Below are 13825 nucleotides of genomic sequence, written 5' to 3'. Positions count from 1 at the left end.
CCTACTCTACTCCCACCATTAGCCTCAGAGCACCACCTCACACATAAAGACACACACAGCAACGATAAGTACATGCACGTTCACGCAACACACAGAGACAGACAGGGATACACACACTATGTGTCTGTACATAAACGCACAGCTTGATGAAGCCTCTGATTAAACCAGAATCTGCTCTTTATAGTAAAAATATCACCACAGGAACGCACGGAGCATCAGACTTCCTTATATAAACTGTCAATCAATGCTCACTGAGGGCTGTGATTGGAGGAAACCCTCCTCCCTCCTCTCAGCTTTTATAGAAGGGGCGGGGCCAACAGTGAAAGTTGATGATGCAGGGGAATCTGAAAGAATCCGTGTCAGCCAATAGCAAAATTAAATTGTAATAGCAGCGTTCAACCCTTAGAGGGCAGTATACCAGACATTTTACAACTAACTACGCAAAATGGAAATACTTTTACTAAAATATAAAAAGTGGGACTAGGATCAATCAACCAAATAATACCCAAATACATATGTTTTCAGCAGAAAAAGTGGGTTTGGGGTTTAGTTACTCTTTAAGTACATTTTAAAAGAAGTAAAGTCATTTGTTACATTTCTACATCCAACCATTACTGAGTAAATCATTATTATTTGTTTTAAAATGATCAACAGACATTATTAAACTACAAATGCATCACATCATAGCCGACCAATCAGATTAAACGTAATGTACGGCACCAAAACAGACAGACTGATAAAGACTGAATATTAGACTCCGATCAATAAATCCTAGAATAAATCGAATAAATGACAAAAACAATTTCAATCTTTTACTTCTTTTTTCTGATCAAATGATCAGGAAAATATTTTCCTTTTCTAGTTCTAACTGCATCTGTGTCTAAAGTTCACCAACAGCCCAAACTTTCTTGTTGGTTGTCATCATTCAGATCTGTGTTTGCTCTCTGACTCCATGACTGTGTTCATTAAAGGTGAAACCATCCCAGGGGGTGGAGCTAAAGAACACCTAAAGGCAGGGGGTCGAGCTAAAGAACACCTAAAGGCAGGTGGTCGACCATCCCAGGGGGTGGAGCTAAAGAACACCTAAAGGCAGGGGGTCGACCATCCCAGGGGGTGGAGCTAAAGAACACCTAAAGGCAGGGGGTCGACCATCCCAGGGGGTGGAGCTAAAGAACACCTAAAGGCAGGGGGTCGACCATCCCAGGGGGTGGAGCTAAAGAACACCTAAAGGCAGGTAGTCGACCATCCCAGGGGGTGGAGCTAAAGAACACCTAAAGGCAGGTAGTCGACCATCCCAGGGGGTGGAGCTAAAGAACACCTAAAGGCAGGGGGTCGACCATCCCAGGGGGTGGAGCTAAAGAACACCTAAAGGCAGGGGGTCAACCATCCCAGGGGGTGGAGCTAAAAAGCTAAAGAACACCTACAGGCAGGTCGTCCCACTGCTGGCTCTTCTTCATCTCCAGGGATGGCTGCGTCATTCCAAACTTTGGGATGGGGAATCCTGGGATGGCGTTGTGGAGATGGAATCCAAAGGTGACCAACCAGATGTTGATGTCTGTGGGAAGAGGAAAGTGTTTGTGGTGAGTGTTTGTGTGTGAACGTGCAGAATGATTGTGTGTGCGCACACCATGAGTGTTTGTGTGTGTACACACCATGAGTGTTTGTGTGTGAACGTGCAGAATGATTGTGTGTGCACACACCATGAGTGTTTGTGTGAGCGCACACCATGAGTGTTTGTGTGTGAACGTGCAGAATGATTGTGTGCGCGCACACCTTGAGTGTTTGTGTGTGCGCGCACCATGACTGTTTGTGTGTACGCCCACACCTTGAGTGTTTGTCTGTGCGCACACCATGAGTGCTTGTGTGAGCGCAAACCTTGAGTGTTTGTGTGTGGGCGCACCATGAACGTTTGTGTGTGCGCCCACACCATGAGTGTTTGTGTGTGTGCAAACCTTGAGTGTTTGTGTGTGCGCGCACCATGAACGTTTGTGTGTGGGCGCACCATGAACGTTTGTGTGTGCGCCCACACCATGACTGTTTGTGTGTATGCCCACACCTTGAGTGTTTGTCTGTGCGCACACCATGAGTGTTTGTGTGAGCGCAAACCTTGAGTGTTTGTGTGTGCGCAAACCTTGAGTGTTTGTGTGTGGGCGCACCATGAACGTTTGTGTGTGCGCCCACACCATGAGTGTTTGTGTGTGCGCCCACACCATGAGTGTTTGTGTGTGTGCAAACCTTGAGTGTTTGTGTGTGCGCGCACCATGAACGTTTGTGTGTGCGCCCACACCATGAGTGTTTGTGTGCGTGCAAACCTTGAGCGTTTGTGTGTGCGCGCACCATGAATGTTTGTGTCGGCAACAAGATGTAATGTTAAAACAGAAAAACGCTGCTTGTCTGGTTTTTGATATTTCTGTATTAGTTTTAAGTCAGTAAAACAAAATAATCACGTTTATTTGTTATTTTGATTTGGTTTTAAAACCAATGAACGAAGGGTACACAGATCTGATATGAACCCTCCTGATGGAGCTGCTTGTCTTCATACCTGTGACGTATTCTTTGACCTGATGGATTTTGCTGACGGGGTTGTTTCCTCTGAACATGTAGAGGTTGAAGGGCTGAGGGTCTTTTCCCACTCGTGTCCATGTGCTGATGTCTGGAGTGGTCCACCTTCACAACAAACACATTCTGCTCACGTCCATTCAGCCACAGCATGGCTCAATTAGAATTGATAATTAATTACAATTATGACATAATTAAAACTGTAATTGTATTTGAAAAAAATCTGTTGCCGTTGTAATCATAGTTCATTTGTAATCGAGTTCAGATAATTGACTTTGCATTTGTAATTGTCATGGAAATTCTATAAAAACTGTCAGTGCCAAGGCATGAAAATGGAAAAAATGAAAGATTTTTTTTAATATATTGTAGATAAGGCCATCATACGGCATAAAAATGGGGAAAAAAATGTAAAAATGTAAAAATTTTATGAGATCTGACTAAGGCATAAAAATAGAAATAGAAAAAAATTTGAATTTTATTTTGAGATGAGGCTATATAAGGCATATAAAGAGAACAATTTTGGATTTTTTCTTTAGATAAGGCTAAGGCATAAAAATAGAAAACATTTTGAATTTTTAAAAAAATAAGGCTATCGTAAGGCATAAAAACGGTACAAAAAAAAACAAGGTTGAAACATTTTGGAACTTTTTTCTGAAATACTCTTATGCTATCATAAGAACTTAAAAACTAGTTTAAATAACATAAGCACACTTAAATTGTGGTAAAAATTCAGTAAGGCACGATAAATGATAAAAACACCCAAATTTCAGAGGCAAGGCAAACATTTTGAATTTTATTTTTAGATAAGGCATAAAAATATTTTATGGGGTTATTTATTTCAGGCTCAGTAATTGAGATGAATTAAACTTGAACTTTAGTGATTGAGAACATAATTGTAATTTAAGGGGAAAAATAATAATTGTAATATTAATTGTAATTGGAAAACATGCCAGTCACCTTAATCATAATTGAGAATCTACGACTGCTCACCTGCCAGCAGGAATGTCGTAATCCCGGTCTCCAAAATGCAGCAGTCGTGTCAGAGGATCGTAGAGCCCGCCGTGGAAACCAATTACCAGCACAAAGTCTGGGTTGGAATCAAAGTACACTTCACCGTAGGCCGTGTACTGGACCTACGCACACACAGCGACAGAGAGGGAGGGGAGGGGAGGGGGGAGGAGGAGCACTTCATCATCCACTGAAGAGAACAAAATCAATCCCAGTGACGTGGCAGTAGAGTGGATGCTTCATTCTTCATTAGGTGACACACACACACACACACACACACCTGTTTGAGCAGCAGCCCATTGTTGCTGAACACAGCCAGTGGAGTCCCTGTGTTGTCACACGCGATGTAGAACTCCTCTCCGCTGCTGATCTCCATGGCAAACACGTGGCCCTACATCCCAGAAAGCAGCAGATACATATATATGTATATATATAATATTGTAATATTGGAACAATTTGTTTAAACTGGCAAATAATGGGCCTGACAAATGGTGAATGTGGTTAAATTGTTAAAAAATAATCATGAAATATGGTGAAAAGAGGTTAAAAGTAACAATAATGGGTCAACCTATGTGACATTAGGTGGAAAAGTGGTGGAAAGTGTTTATAAGTGTTGAACATTTCTGGAAAGTGGAAAATTTGTGCAGAAAAGCAATTGACAATGGAAGTAATGGGAGTAATGTAACAAAAATGCATTAAAAGGAACAAAAATATGGCAAGAAAAAGTGGTGAAAATAATTTTACTTTCAACAATGATCATTTTGCACACATGCATCATCACAATATTGAACTTATTTTAATCAGAAATAAACAAAGTTAAAAGTGACCAAAAACGGTGGAAAAGGTGGTGAAATGGGATTTTAAAAACAACAAAAATTGGTTAAAAGTTGTAAATTTGAGTGGATAAAAACAGACAGAAAAAGTGATAAAAAGGGTTCAAAGTGTCAATATTGGAACAACCAGTTTAAACGGGCAAATAATGGGCATGACAAATTGTGAATTGCAAAAATAATATGATAATATTATGATAATGATAAACAATCTGGTGAAAAGAGGTTAAAAGTGACAATAATGGGTCAACATATGTGACATTAGGTGTAAAAGTGGTAGAAAGGGTTTATAAGTGATGAACATGTCTGGAAAGTAGAAAAAATGTGAAAAGATACTGATGTGATGTAGAAGTGTCAGGAATGGGAGAAATGTGGCAAAAATACATTAAAAGGAGCAAAAATATGGCAAGAAAAAGTGATGAAAATAGGTTAAAGTATGGCATTATTGGTAATACAGTACATTAAACACATTTTTTGTTATAAATATTTTCACTACAAGTAAATGGTAAAAAAATGGTAAATGGACTTGATTTTATATAGAGCTTTATCACCACTGAAACAGTCCCAGAGCTCTTTACATATCAGCTCATTCACCCAATCACTCTCACATTCACACACCAGTGAGACAGGACTGACATGCAAGGCACTAGTCGACCACTGGGAGCAACTTAGGGTTCAGTGTCTTGCCCAAGGACACTTCGACACATAGTCAGATACTGGAATCGAACCCCCAACCTCTCTATCAGAAGACGACCCTCTACCACCTGAGCCACGGTCGCCCAAGTACTCTTTAAATAGAGATGCCACAGAGAGACTGATTGAAATGCTGCTCCACACACACACACATAAACACACACACACACCCTCATACATCCAAATGAAGTGACTGTTTTCCCATCACTTTGACTTTAAGGAGATGTTTTCCTGCTCGCTGACAGCTAACATGCTACACACTCTCCATACTCAATGAGCCCATATTAATATACGCTAGTGTTTATACGTGTACTGTGTACCTGCAGATCGTAGTAGAACGATGTGATCTCAGAGCTGGAGTGGTTGTAAACATGTGTGATCCTGGTGGGGTAGTTCAGGTCGGCGTAGAAAAACTGTAAGTGTTGGCCGAGGCTGCTGCGAGACGCCACGCGGCGACCCAGCCCGTCGTATCGGTACTGTATGGTCCAGCTAGCGGCTTTACTGTAGACACGGACTAGAAGACCTGCATCAGCAACCATGGAAGGGAAAGGCAGAGCAGGGTTGGGCTCAATTACATTTTTCAATCACAATTACATCTTCAATTATCCACGTTCAATTACAACTCAATTGCGATTACGTTTAATAAAAATGTGAAATAAACAGTGCAACTGATGAAGATAATACATTTTGTTTGAAATAGTCTTTCTACATAGCAGTTGACAAGATGGGTCAGACGATGCTATCTGTAGCAGCGCTTCTAGCCCCGCTAAGTGCTAGCTGCTGCATGTTTAGCATTGAGGTGCTAGCCGCTACATGTTTAGCATTGAGGTGTGAGCTCATACATGTTTAGCATTGAGGTGCTAGCTCATACAAGTTTAGCATTGAGGTGCTAGCTGAGGCTAGAAGAGCTCTGGTGATCCACAAACTATTTTTTTGCACAATTTTTACACAACTGGGCTTTAATTTCCCATCCAGTGTTTTTATTTAAACTTAATTAACGCCCACAAGGCACAGCAACGACTTCTTCCCTGGTTCTCCTGTTTCTTGTGTTGTGGTCTGTGCATCAGTATTATGGGTTTACCAGGAACTCATGAAATTATAAAGTTTATACTGTTTAAATTGCAAAAAAAAGGCGACTAACTGCGTTGATTTTTTTAGGGCGTTATTTTTCTGTAATTCATTAATCGCAATTAACGCAATGAAGTCCCAGCCCAAGTTTAAATGTGTGATAATGTCCCAAAACATGCATGTGAATGAAGTTATTTCCGTGTCAAATCGAGGCCATGCAGATTTCAAATATCGATTTTAAAAAAAAACAAAGTTCAGATTGTTTTTTCTGTTTCAGAGCGTTAAGTCTGTGTTTTCCGTGATCGTGGGATATCGGAGGCCGTACTTTGGCAACATGGTTTAATGGGGCTACACTGTACAAACCTTTGGAGTTGTATTCAAAGATCTCAGCTCCTCTTTGTCTCAAGAAGCCGTCTTCATCCAGCCTGTACTGAACGTCTCCGAGGCGAGTGATTCTGTCCCTCAGATCGTAGCGTAGCGGCGTTAGCCGCCCGCTGTTCCCCGGGTTCAGTAAATGCAGGTTCCCATTTAGGTCATAATTATACCTGGAACACAAGGATACACACTCAGCTTTTTCACTCTGTGATGTTGAAAAACAAAGACTTCCTTCAACCTACCTCCACATCATCTTTTCATTGAGGGAAACCGTCTGTAACTGTCCGTCCACGTCGTACTCATAACCATATTTGGTTGTGTTGGCGAACGGTCCAATCTTGATCTCACGCTTGGTGACTCGGCCCATGTTGTCATACTGGATGGTGATCCAGTACATCAGGGACCTAAAGATCTCATACTGGATCTCCTTAATGCGGCCGTGTTGGTCAAAGTGTTTGGTGTAGGTCATGACTGCAGTGGAGATGATCTGAAGAACAACACAAACATCTCAGCCGGTCACTTCACAACAACTACAACCGTGACGGCGTGGCATCGCTCACCTGGTTGATGTCATAGTAAATGACGCCAAACTTCCCAAACTGCTCCACTTTCCCCGATATGTCATCGAACTGGTAGAGGTCGATGGGCAGCGGCGTCTCGTTGATCACGGCTTGCATGCTGGTCACCCTGAAGCTGTTGTCGTAGGTGTAGTCAAAGCGTGCGTTCACCATTCCGTCCTCGCTGAAGCGAAAGATCTGCCGATCCACCAGCGGGCCGATTTGGCGATAGCGAATAGAGCAGATGAAGCCCTCGCTCTGCAGGTTGACCGTCTTGAGTACGCCGGCGGTTTCGTCGTAGGTGAAGCTGACACGTGTGGAGTCATACAGGATTTCTGCCAGTTTGTTCTGAGACACACAACGAAACACGTTGATACCAGTGATATCAACCACAGTGAAGTTCTACTAGTTCTGGGAGCATCGAGCAGCGATTGGTCCCGAGACTAACTTTTTGATTCTCCCGGAATCGTTAAAATTTTAAAATTTTAATTCTTACTTTTGATACCCAGTCCACCAAAGAAGCCACCGAACACCAACGAAGAAGAATCCACATGAAGTGTTTGCGTTACAGCGCAACCATGAACAGTGTGCATATATGTAAATATATACAATACACATTGTCTACAATACATACATTGTACAATTGCTTCTTAAAATAATCGCAATTAGGAATCGTTAGGAATCAGAATCGGAATCTAGCGATGCCCAACCCTAATTAGTAGACTAACTAGTAGTTACACTTAATAGTAAAGTGAAATCATCTAGTAAAACTTTAATTTTACTAGTACTACTAGTGAGAAAAAATTGTCTACGAGTACGATTTACCTTTACTAGTAAAGTCTACTCACAGACTACGACACTATTATGGAAAGCCGTTTGAGCAAATATTTGAGTATCAGTATTATTACCATTATTGAGCTCTACTAGTGCTTACATTTGGAGTACATGTACTCAAGTTTGGTTTACTAGTGAGGCAAGAAACTGTCACTTGTAGCACTAGTGACGTAAAAGGTGTTACTAGTTAGCTTGCAAAACACCATCGGAGAGCTTCTTGCTGGAAACGCCCCCTTCCTCCTTTATTGAGCGATGAAAAATGGAGGAGCGGCATAATGCACGAGAACAGGTGAGTTAGTAAAATATCTTAACAAGGGGCATTGAGGGGAGTTTAATTGTTAATTACAGTAAACAGCATGACCGTGCCGTAGTTAAAGTTCTCACACGCACACAAAAACAATTTTGCAGACAAAATGTGTTTTACAAATACAAATAATTTTTTCACACAGATGTTTTTTTTTTGCGCACACAAAATCTTGACCCTAACTTGATCCCATAGATTATAACCAAATCCAGACTTGGATACTTGCACACTGGTAAACCAAAATTGAGCACTAGTAGAGCTTAACTATGGTTGATAATACCACTAATATTAATTTTATGCTCAAACATCTTGCCATAGCAAATAAAGTAGAAAGAAATTATAACCAAGCTAAAGTTTCCACCTGGAGTTACAGTGAATTACAGTTACCTGTTTACAAACTAGTCCTAGAACATATCGTACCTGTCTGCGGTATTTGTAGAGAATACGACGACCAGTACCGAGGTGGGCGACTCTCAGCAGCTGGAGAAAAGAGAAGAGACAGAAAGTTTGGTTTTAGAAATGCTCACCTGTGGGAATTAGATTTAAAAAACAACAACAACAACAACAACAGAGAACACAGTGTGTGCTCGAGGTAACACAAGTTATTGAGGAGTTCAACTCTACGTGCACACAGTGCTCGAGTTCAGGGGGAGTGTGTGAACAGTTGACACAGCCCAGATTTAAGATATGAACATGTTCTCTTCTAACAATATTAGCATTGCTACATTTTCTGCCAGCTTTTGAGACTTTTGGACATCGACTTTGTCTCCTAAAGTTGGAAAGTCACACTCGCTGATGTAACAGAGACGGAAAGATGCGTTTTGGTAGTTGACAATGAAGTCCTTTTGGGTGGGAGTCCTTCTAATCTCAGGGTGTGTGTGTGTCTTCAACAGTCCGTGATTACTCTCTAACTTCAGCCACCAGAGCGTGTCAGCTCACTGTTTAAGGGAGTGTAAAGGTCCCTTAGGAGAGCTCTTTTTCTCTGCTTCATTGTCTACTACCAAACCTCAAAGTTGGAACTGTCGTCCTTTGCGGTCACAGATTTTTTTTCTGTTTTTATCCTCTTCCTGTAAACAAAAGAGGTTTACATCAACATCTTTAACTTTTCCTGGTTTTTTAGAGCAACCAAAAGCAGCACAAGTTGTGTCACATTGTGACTGGAAAAGCTGTTAAATGATCTATAAATCAGGCTGAATGTTTCACTCCAATAGAAAACAATGGGAGGTTTACACGCAGTGGGGCCGTGTGACATCATCAATCACATGATTTCAAGATGGAGGAACACAGGCTCTAAAACTGTAAAGTAGTCCTATTTTTAAAAGTTAATAAAAATTAATATGGTGCATAATATTATGTTTTGTTAGACATATAGTAGATATTGTAATAAGTACATTTTAAATATTTTAGGCCAAACTTGTAAAAATAGTGAAGGATCCCTTTAATCAGCCCATACTGAGCAGGAGATAAAACCAAGTTGAGAGTTTTGACATTAACGCCATCAATCACATTGAAAGAAATAATCAGATAACGAGGGGTGGATTCACAAAGATCTGAAATAAAGGGTGGTAAACCAGTTGCTTCCCTAAATCCTTTGATAACACAGTTTCCTCACCTGCTGTGAGGAATTCACTAAGATTGCAGCAATGATTAGTGCACGTGCAGAAGTGGTGCAGACCGCCCTATTTAAATGAGCGTTTTTCTCGTTCATTGTGGAGACGTGAGTGCACAGAAACACAACGACATTTGAGGAAGTTAAATTGGAAGCAGACGGATTTCTCTGTCTGCTGCACAAACATTTAATAATGCAGAAAACTAAATAAACAAATACAAATGTTTTTTTTAAACAACAACTTTAAAACCTAATGATATTTTTCCCCCTAATTTAATGCGAGTGCTCGTCAGGTCCTGAAACTTTGTTCTGATCAGTCCATGAAAAACAGGTAGATTTGGACACAGACCGTCCTATTGATCTGTTGATGCCATTAATCTGAGTTAATGCAGCAACACAGTCTGTCAATCACCATTTGAAGATGATCTACTGACCATCATCCAGCAGGTCTGACCTCCTGAGTAGTCACGCACACTCATTGGTGAACATTGTGACAACACTGTAAATTACGCATCTGATCAGCTGATTCTGGCCTGATGCTCCTTCTATCAACGCGACACCAAAGTTTGACAAAAAACAAAACATCACTGCAGCAGTGCGTCCATAGCGCACACAGCATCCTCTCTCCGCCGCAGACACACCAGACTTCACACACACACACCTGTCCAGCTTTTTGTCTCTCACACACACAATTTACTCTGCATTTTCTTATTCAGTGGCTGTTAATATTGACTATTGATTTATTTGAATTGTTTCCTTATGCTAGAAATGTTAACTGGAGCCTTTTTTTTTTTAATCTCAGCTGTGTTTTGTATCAACATTTACTGCATTGCGCCCACTGCATTAATTTATTTGCATGTCCCCCTCCCATTTCTTTGCTCCCCTTATGAGATCTGCCTACTATATATATTAATCAGAGGGAAACGCGCTAAATGGATTGAGGGCGCATTGAGACGTGCAGAAGACGTGCAGTCCTGATTCCCTGGGGTTTGTACCCCTTATTAGCACGTAGAGTGACATTAGCACACGTTTTAATACCCCTAAACCTTTAGTGAATCCACCCCTGAGAGTATTATCGGAGCACACAGGCATTCAAATCAATTATAATTATCATTTATAGTCTTTTAAAATCCAGAGACTGCTTTGGGAAGTAATTCTAACTTAATATTAATCGGTATTTGGTTACTGTTGTTTCCTCCTGAGGTGACAGACGGCACAAAGGAAACAGTTGGTTTCTCACCATGGGCACCAAATATCTGTCATCTCCCCTGGTTTATTGTTACACAGCACACACACACACACACACACACACACACACACAGCACACAGCACACAGCACACAGCACACACGCACACGCACACGCACACGCACACGCACACGCACACACACACACACACACACACACACACACACACACACACACACAACACACACGCGCACACACACACGCACACATACACACACACGCACACACACACCTGTCCATCTTCAGAGTAGTCCACAGTGACTGAGGCGTTGCTTTCCGGAGGCGTGTAGATGTTCCGGTAGTATCCGATGGAGCGGATGGTCTGCATGGTGTGGCGCGCCACGCTGGGCATGGTCACCGCAGACAGACGGTCCCCTGAGTCGTAGTCAAAGATGTACTGATGCTGGCTGTGCAGCAGCAGAACCATGGACTGAAAGCAAAAAGCAAACATATTATTAGACCGACTGGAAAATTGTGTGGGACTCTCTGGCACAGTACTGAACTGGTTTGAGTCCTACTTTAAAAAACAGGAACTACTTTGTGTCTATTGGCGACTATAAATCCGAGCCAACAAAAATGGCATGTGGAGTTCCTGAGGGCTCTATTTTGGGCCCCTTACTGTTCAACATCCAGAGTTATCACCAGGAATTTTTCACAGCATAGAGGGATCGTGTGGCGTGTGAGCGATTGGCGCAGAACATTTAGAAATGTATAACTCTCAGAGGGCCAAATTTAGTGAAGTAAAGCTAAAGTTGTTTATTTTTATCTTTGTTCCAGCCTTACATTAAAGTTATTTGTTGAATTTAAGACTGAAAAAAAGACCCGGTCCGAGAGAACACGGCTTGAACCTGTCCGACCAAAATGAAGCCGATGTCTCTTTAAGCTCAAACACGTTTCAACCAGACAGTATTCACGTCCGTGTCCTTGGGCAAGGCACTTCACCACATTGCCTAATATGAATGTAGTGTGTGAGTGAGCGTTGGTGGTGGTGAGAGGGGCCGATGGCGCACTATGGCAGTCTCGCTTCTGTCAGTCTGCCCCAGGGCAGCTGTGGCTACAATAGTAGTTTATCACCACTAAGCGTGGAGTGAAAGAATAATGCCTTAATTCTGTAAAGCAACTTTGAGTGTCCAAAAAAGCGCTATATAAAATTGATGCATTATTATTATTATTATTATTATTATTATTATTATTATTATTATTATTATTATTATTAAGTGTGCAACAATTATTATGAGAGTACAGATTAAAAAAGGAAAAAAACTACATTAAATTCCCCTTACGTTGCTGAAAACTGAAGGTAGGGGGCGACATTACTCCGTAGGGAAGCAAAATTATAACGTCGGGCTCTAAAAACAACAACAAAATATGCAACCGTAATTATGCAGATGACACGCACATTTATATAACAGTATCCCAGCAGACTATAGACCACTACAAACCCTGATAAATTGCAATGATCAAATTAATAATTGGATGTGTCAACAGTTTCTTTAGTTAAACAAAGAGAAAACTGAAATAGTATTTGGAGCCAAAGAAGAAAGAATGAAAGTCAGCACAAGCTTAAATAATAAATGCATAAAAACACAAACCAAACTAGAAATCTTTCTACAGTTTTGATCATTTTAGGTCATCTCCCGCCTTGTGTGGGACCAAGACGTAAGTTCATGTTCTAATCAAGATCATTTTCATCATAATTATTATGATCATAATTTTACCTAAAAATAAACATTAGAAAACCCATAGTTTTAATGCTTTCCACTTCCTCTCTCTCTCAAGTGCCCCCTGTAGTGCCATCGCGTACCCCTAGGGGTACACGTACCTCCATTTGAGAAACCTTGACCCAAAGAACATATCAAGGATCAATGGACGTCACAGCAGAACCTGGAAAAAAAAGGACCTGTACCTGTACCAAAATATCCTATATGAACAACCCAGAGGTCAAAGGTCATCTGAGAATTTATTTTCCCACAATGAAAACCAAACATGGAGAAGCAGCTTTAGTTTCTATGGAACAAACTCCCAGGAAACGCTAAGTCTGCTTAAACTCTCAGCTCTTTAAAATCAAGGTTAAAGACATTTCTATTCACTGCTTTTAATTAAACAGTCACACTATTTGATCTGATATTATCCTGTTTTATTGATTGATAATGTTTTACGTGTTTTGATTTTTCCTCATTTTTAAATGTTATTTTTATGGTGTGCTTGTAGTGTTCCATTTATATACTCAATACATATTTAAGTGACAAAAAAAGACCTTTAACGTATTTAAATCCATCTTCTATGACACTTATTTGACAGCAGACCAAACGTCCTGAATGATTAACTTGTGTACCAGTTTGTGATGGAACTGAACAGTGGTTTTTGTGCTGCTTCATTAACGGTTCTCTCTCTCTCTGTCACCGTCTCCCCTCTAGAACATTCTTTACCAAAGCAAAAATCTGTAATGGAAACCCAGCTACTGGTGTTTCCTGATGTGAGTCGGTTTCATGACATGTTTTAAAAAATCTCTAGTTGATGTTTTGATCTGATAATGTATTAAAATTAGACACCAGCTATAAAAACTTTGTTTTAGGAATAATTGATAATGAGGTGTTCACACTGCCTGTTTTAGTCCTGATTCTCCCCTTTCCAACCAAACACCAGATGATCTTATGTCTGATAAGATGATCTTCTAACATCATCCTGTGGTTTGAGGTGAATTTAGAGTAAATTTATCCGATAATCAGCTCCGACTATCG

The 13825-nt window shown here is 40.8% G+C and overlaps 1 protein-coding gene across 9 annotated transcripts in view; it reads right to left on the bottom strand.

Annotated features, from left to right (window-relative positions):
• The window catches only part of tenm3 (teneurin transmembrane protein 3), a 543864-nt gene that overhangs the window by 3785 nt on the left and 526254 nt on the right, over positions 1-13825 (bottom strand). For all 9 annotated transcript variants that reach the window (XM_028461276.1, XM_028461268.1, XM_028461285.1 and 6 more), the window contains 10 exons: positions 11317-11514; positions 8649-8708; positions 7094-7438; positions 6776-7020; positions 6522-6703; positions 5411-5613; positions 3848-3958; positions 3550-3692; positions 2543-2667; positions 1425-1555 (listed from right to left, as the gene is read on the bottom strand). In XM_028461276.1, coding sequence (XP_028317077.1) covers positions 1425-1555; positions 2543-2667; positions 3550-3692; positions 3848-3958; positions 5411-5613; positions 6522-6703; positions 6776-7020; positions 7094-7438; positions 8649-8708; positions 11317-11514 — 1743 coding nt within the window. The remainder of the gene's footprint in view (positions 1-1424; positions 1556-2542; positions 2668-3549; positions 3693-3847; positions 3959-5410; positions 5614-6521; positions 6704-6775; positions 7021-7093; positions 7439-8648; positions 8709-11316; positions 11515-13825) is intronic.

Source organism: Gouania willdenowi, chromosome 1, assembly GCF_900634775.1.
Source record: "Gouania willdenowi chromosome 1, fGouWil2.1, whole genome shotgun sequence".
Classification (NCBI taxonomy): domain Eukaryota; kingdom Metazoa; phylum Chordata; class Actinopteri; order Blenniiformes; family Gobiesocidae; genus Gouania; species Gouania willdenowi.
This window is presented reverse-complemented; position numbering and strand designations above follow the sequence as displayed.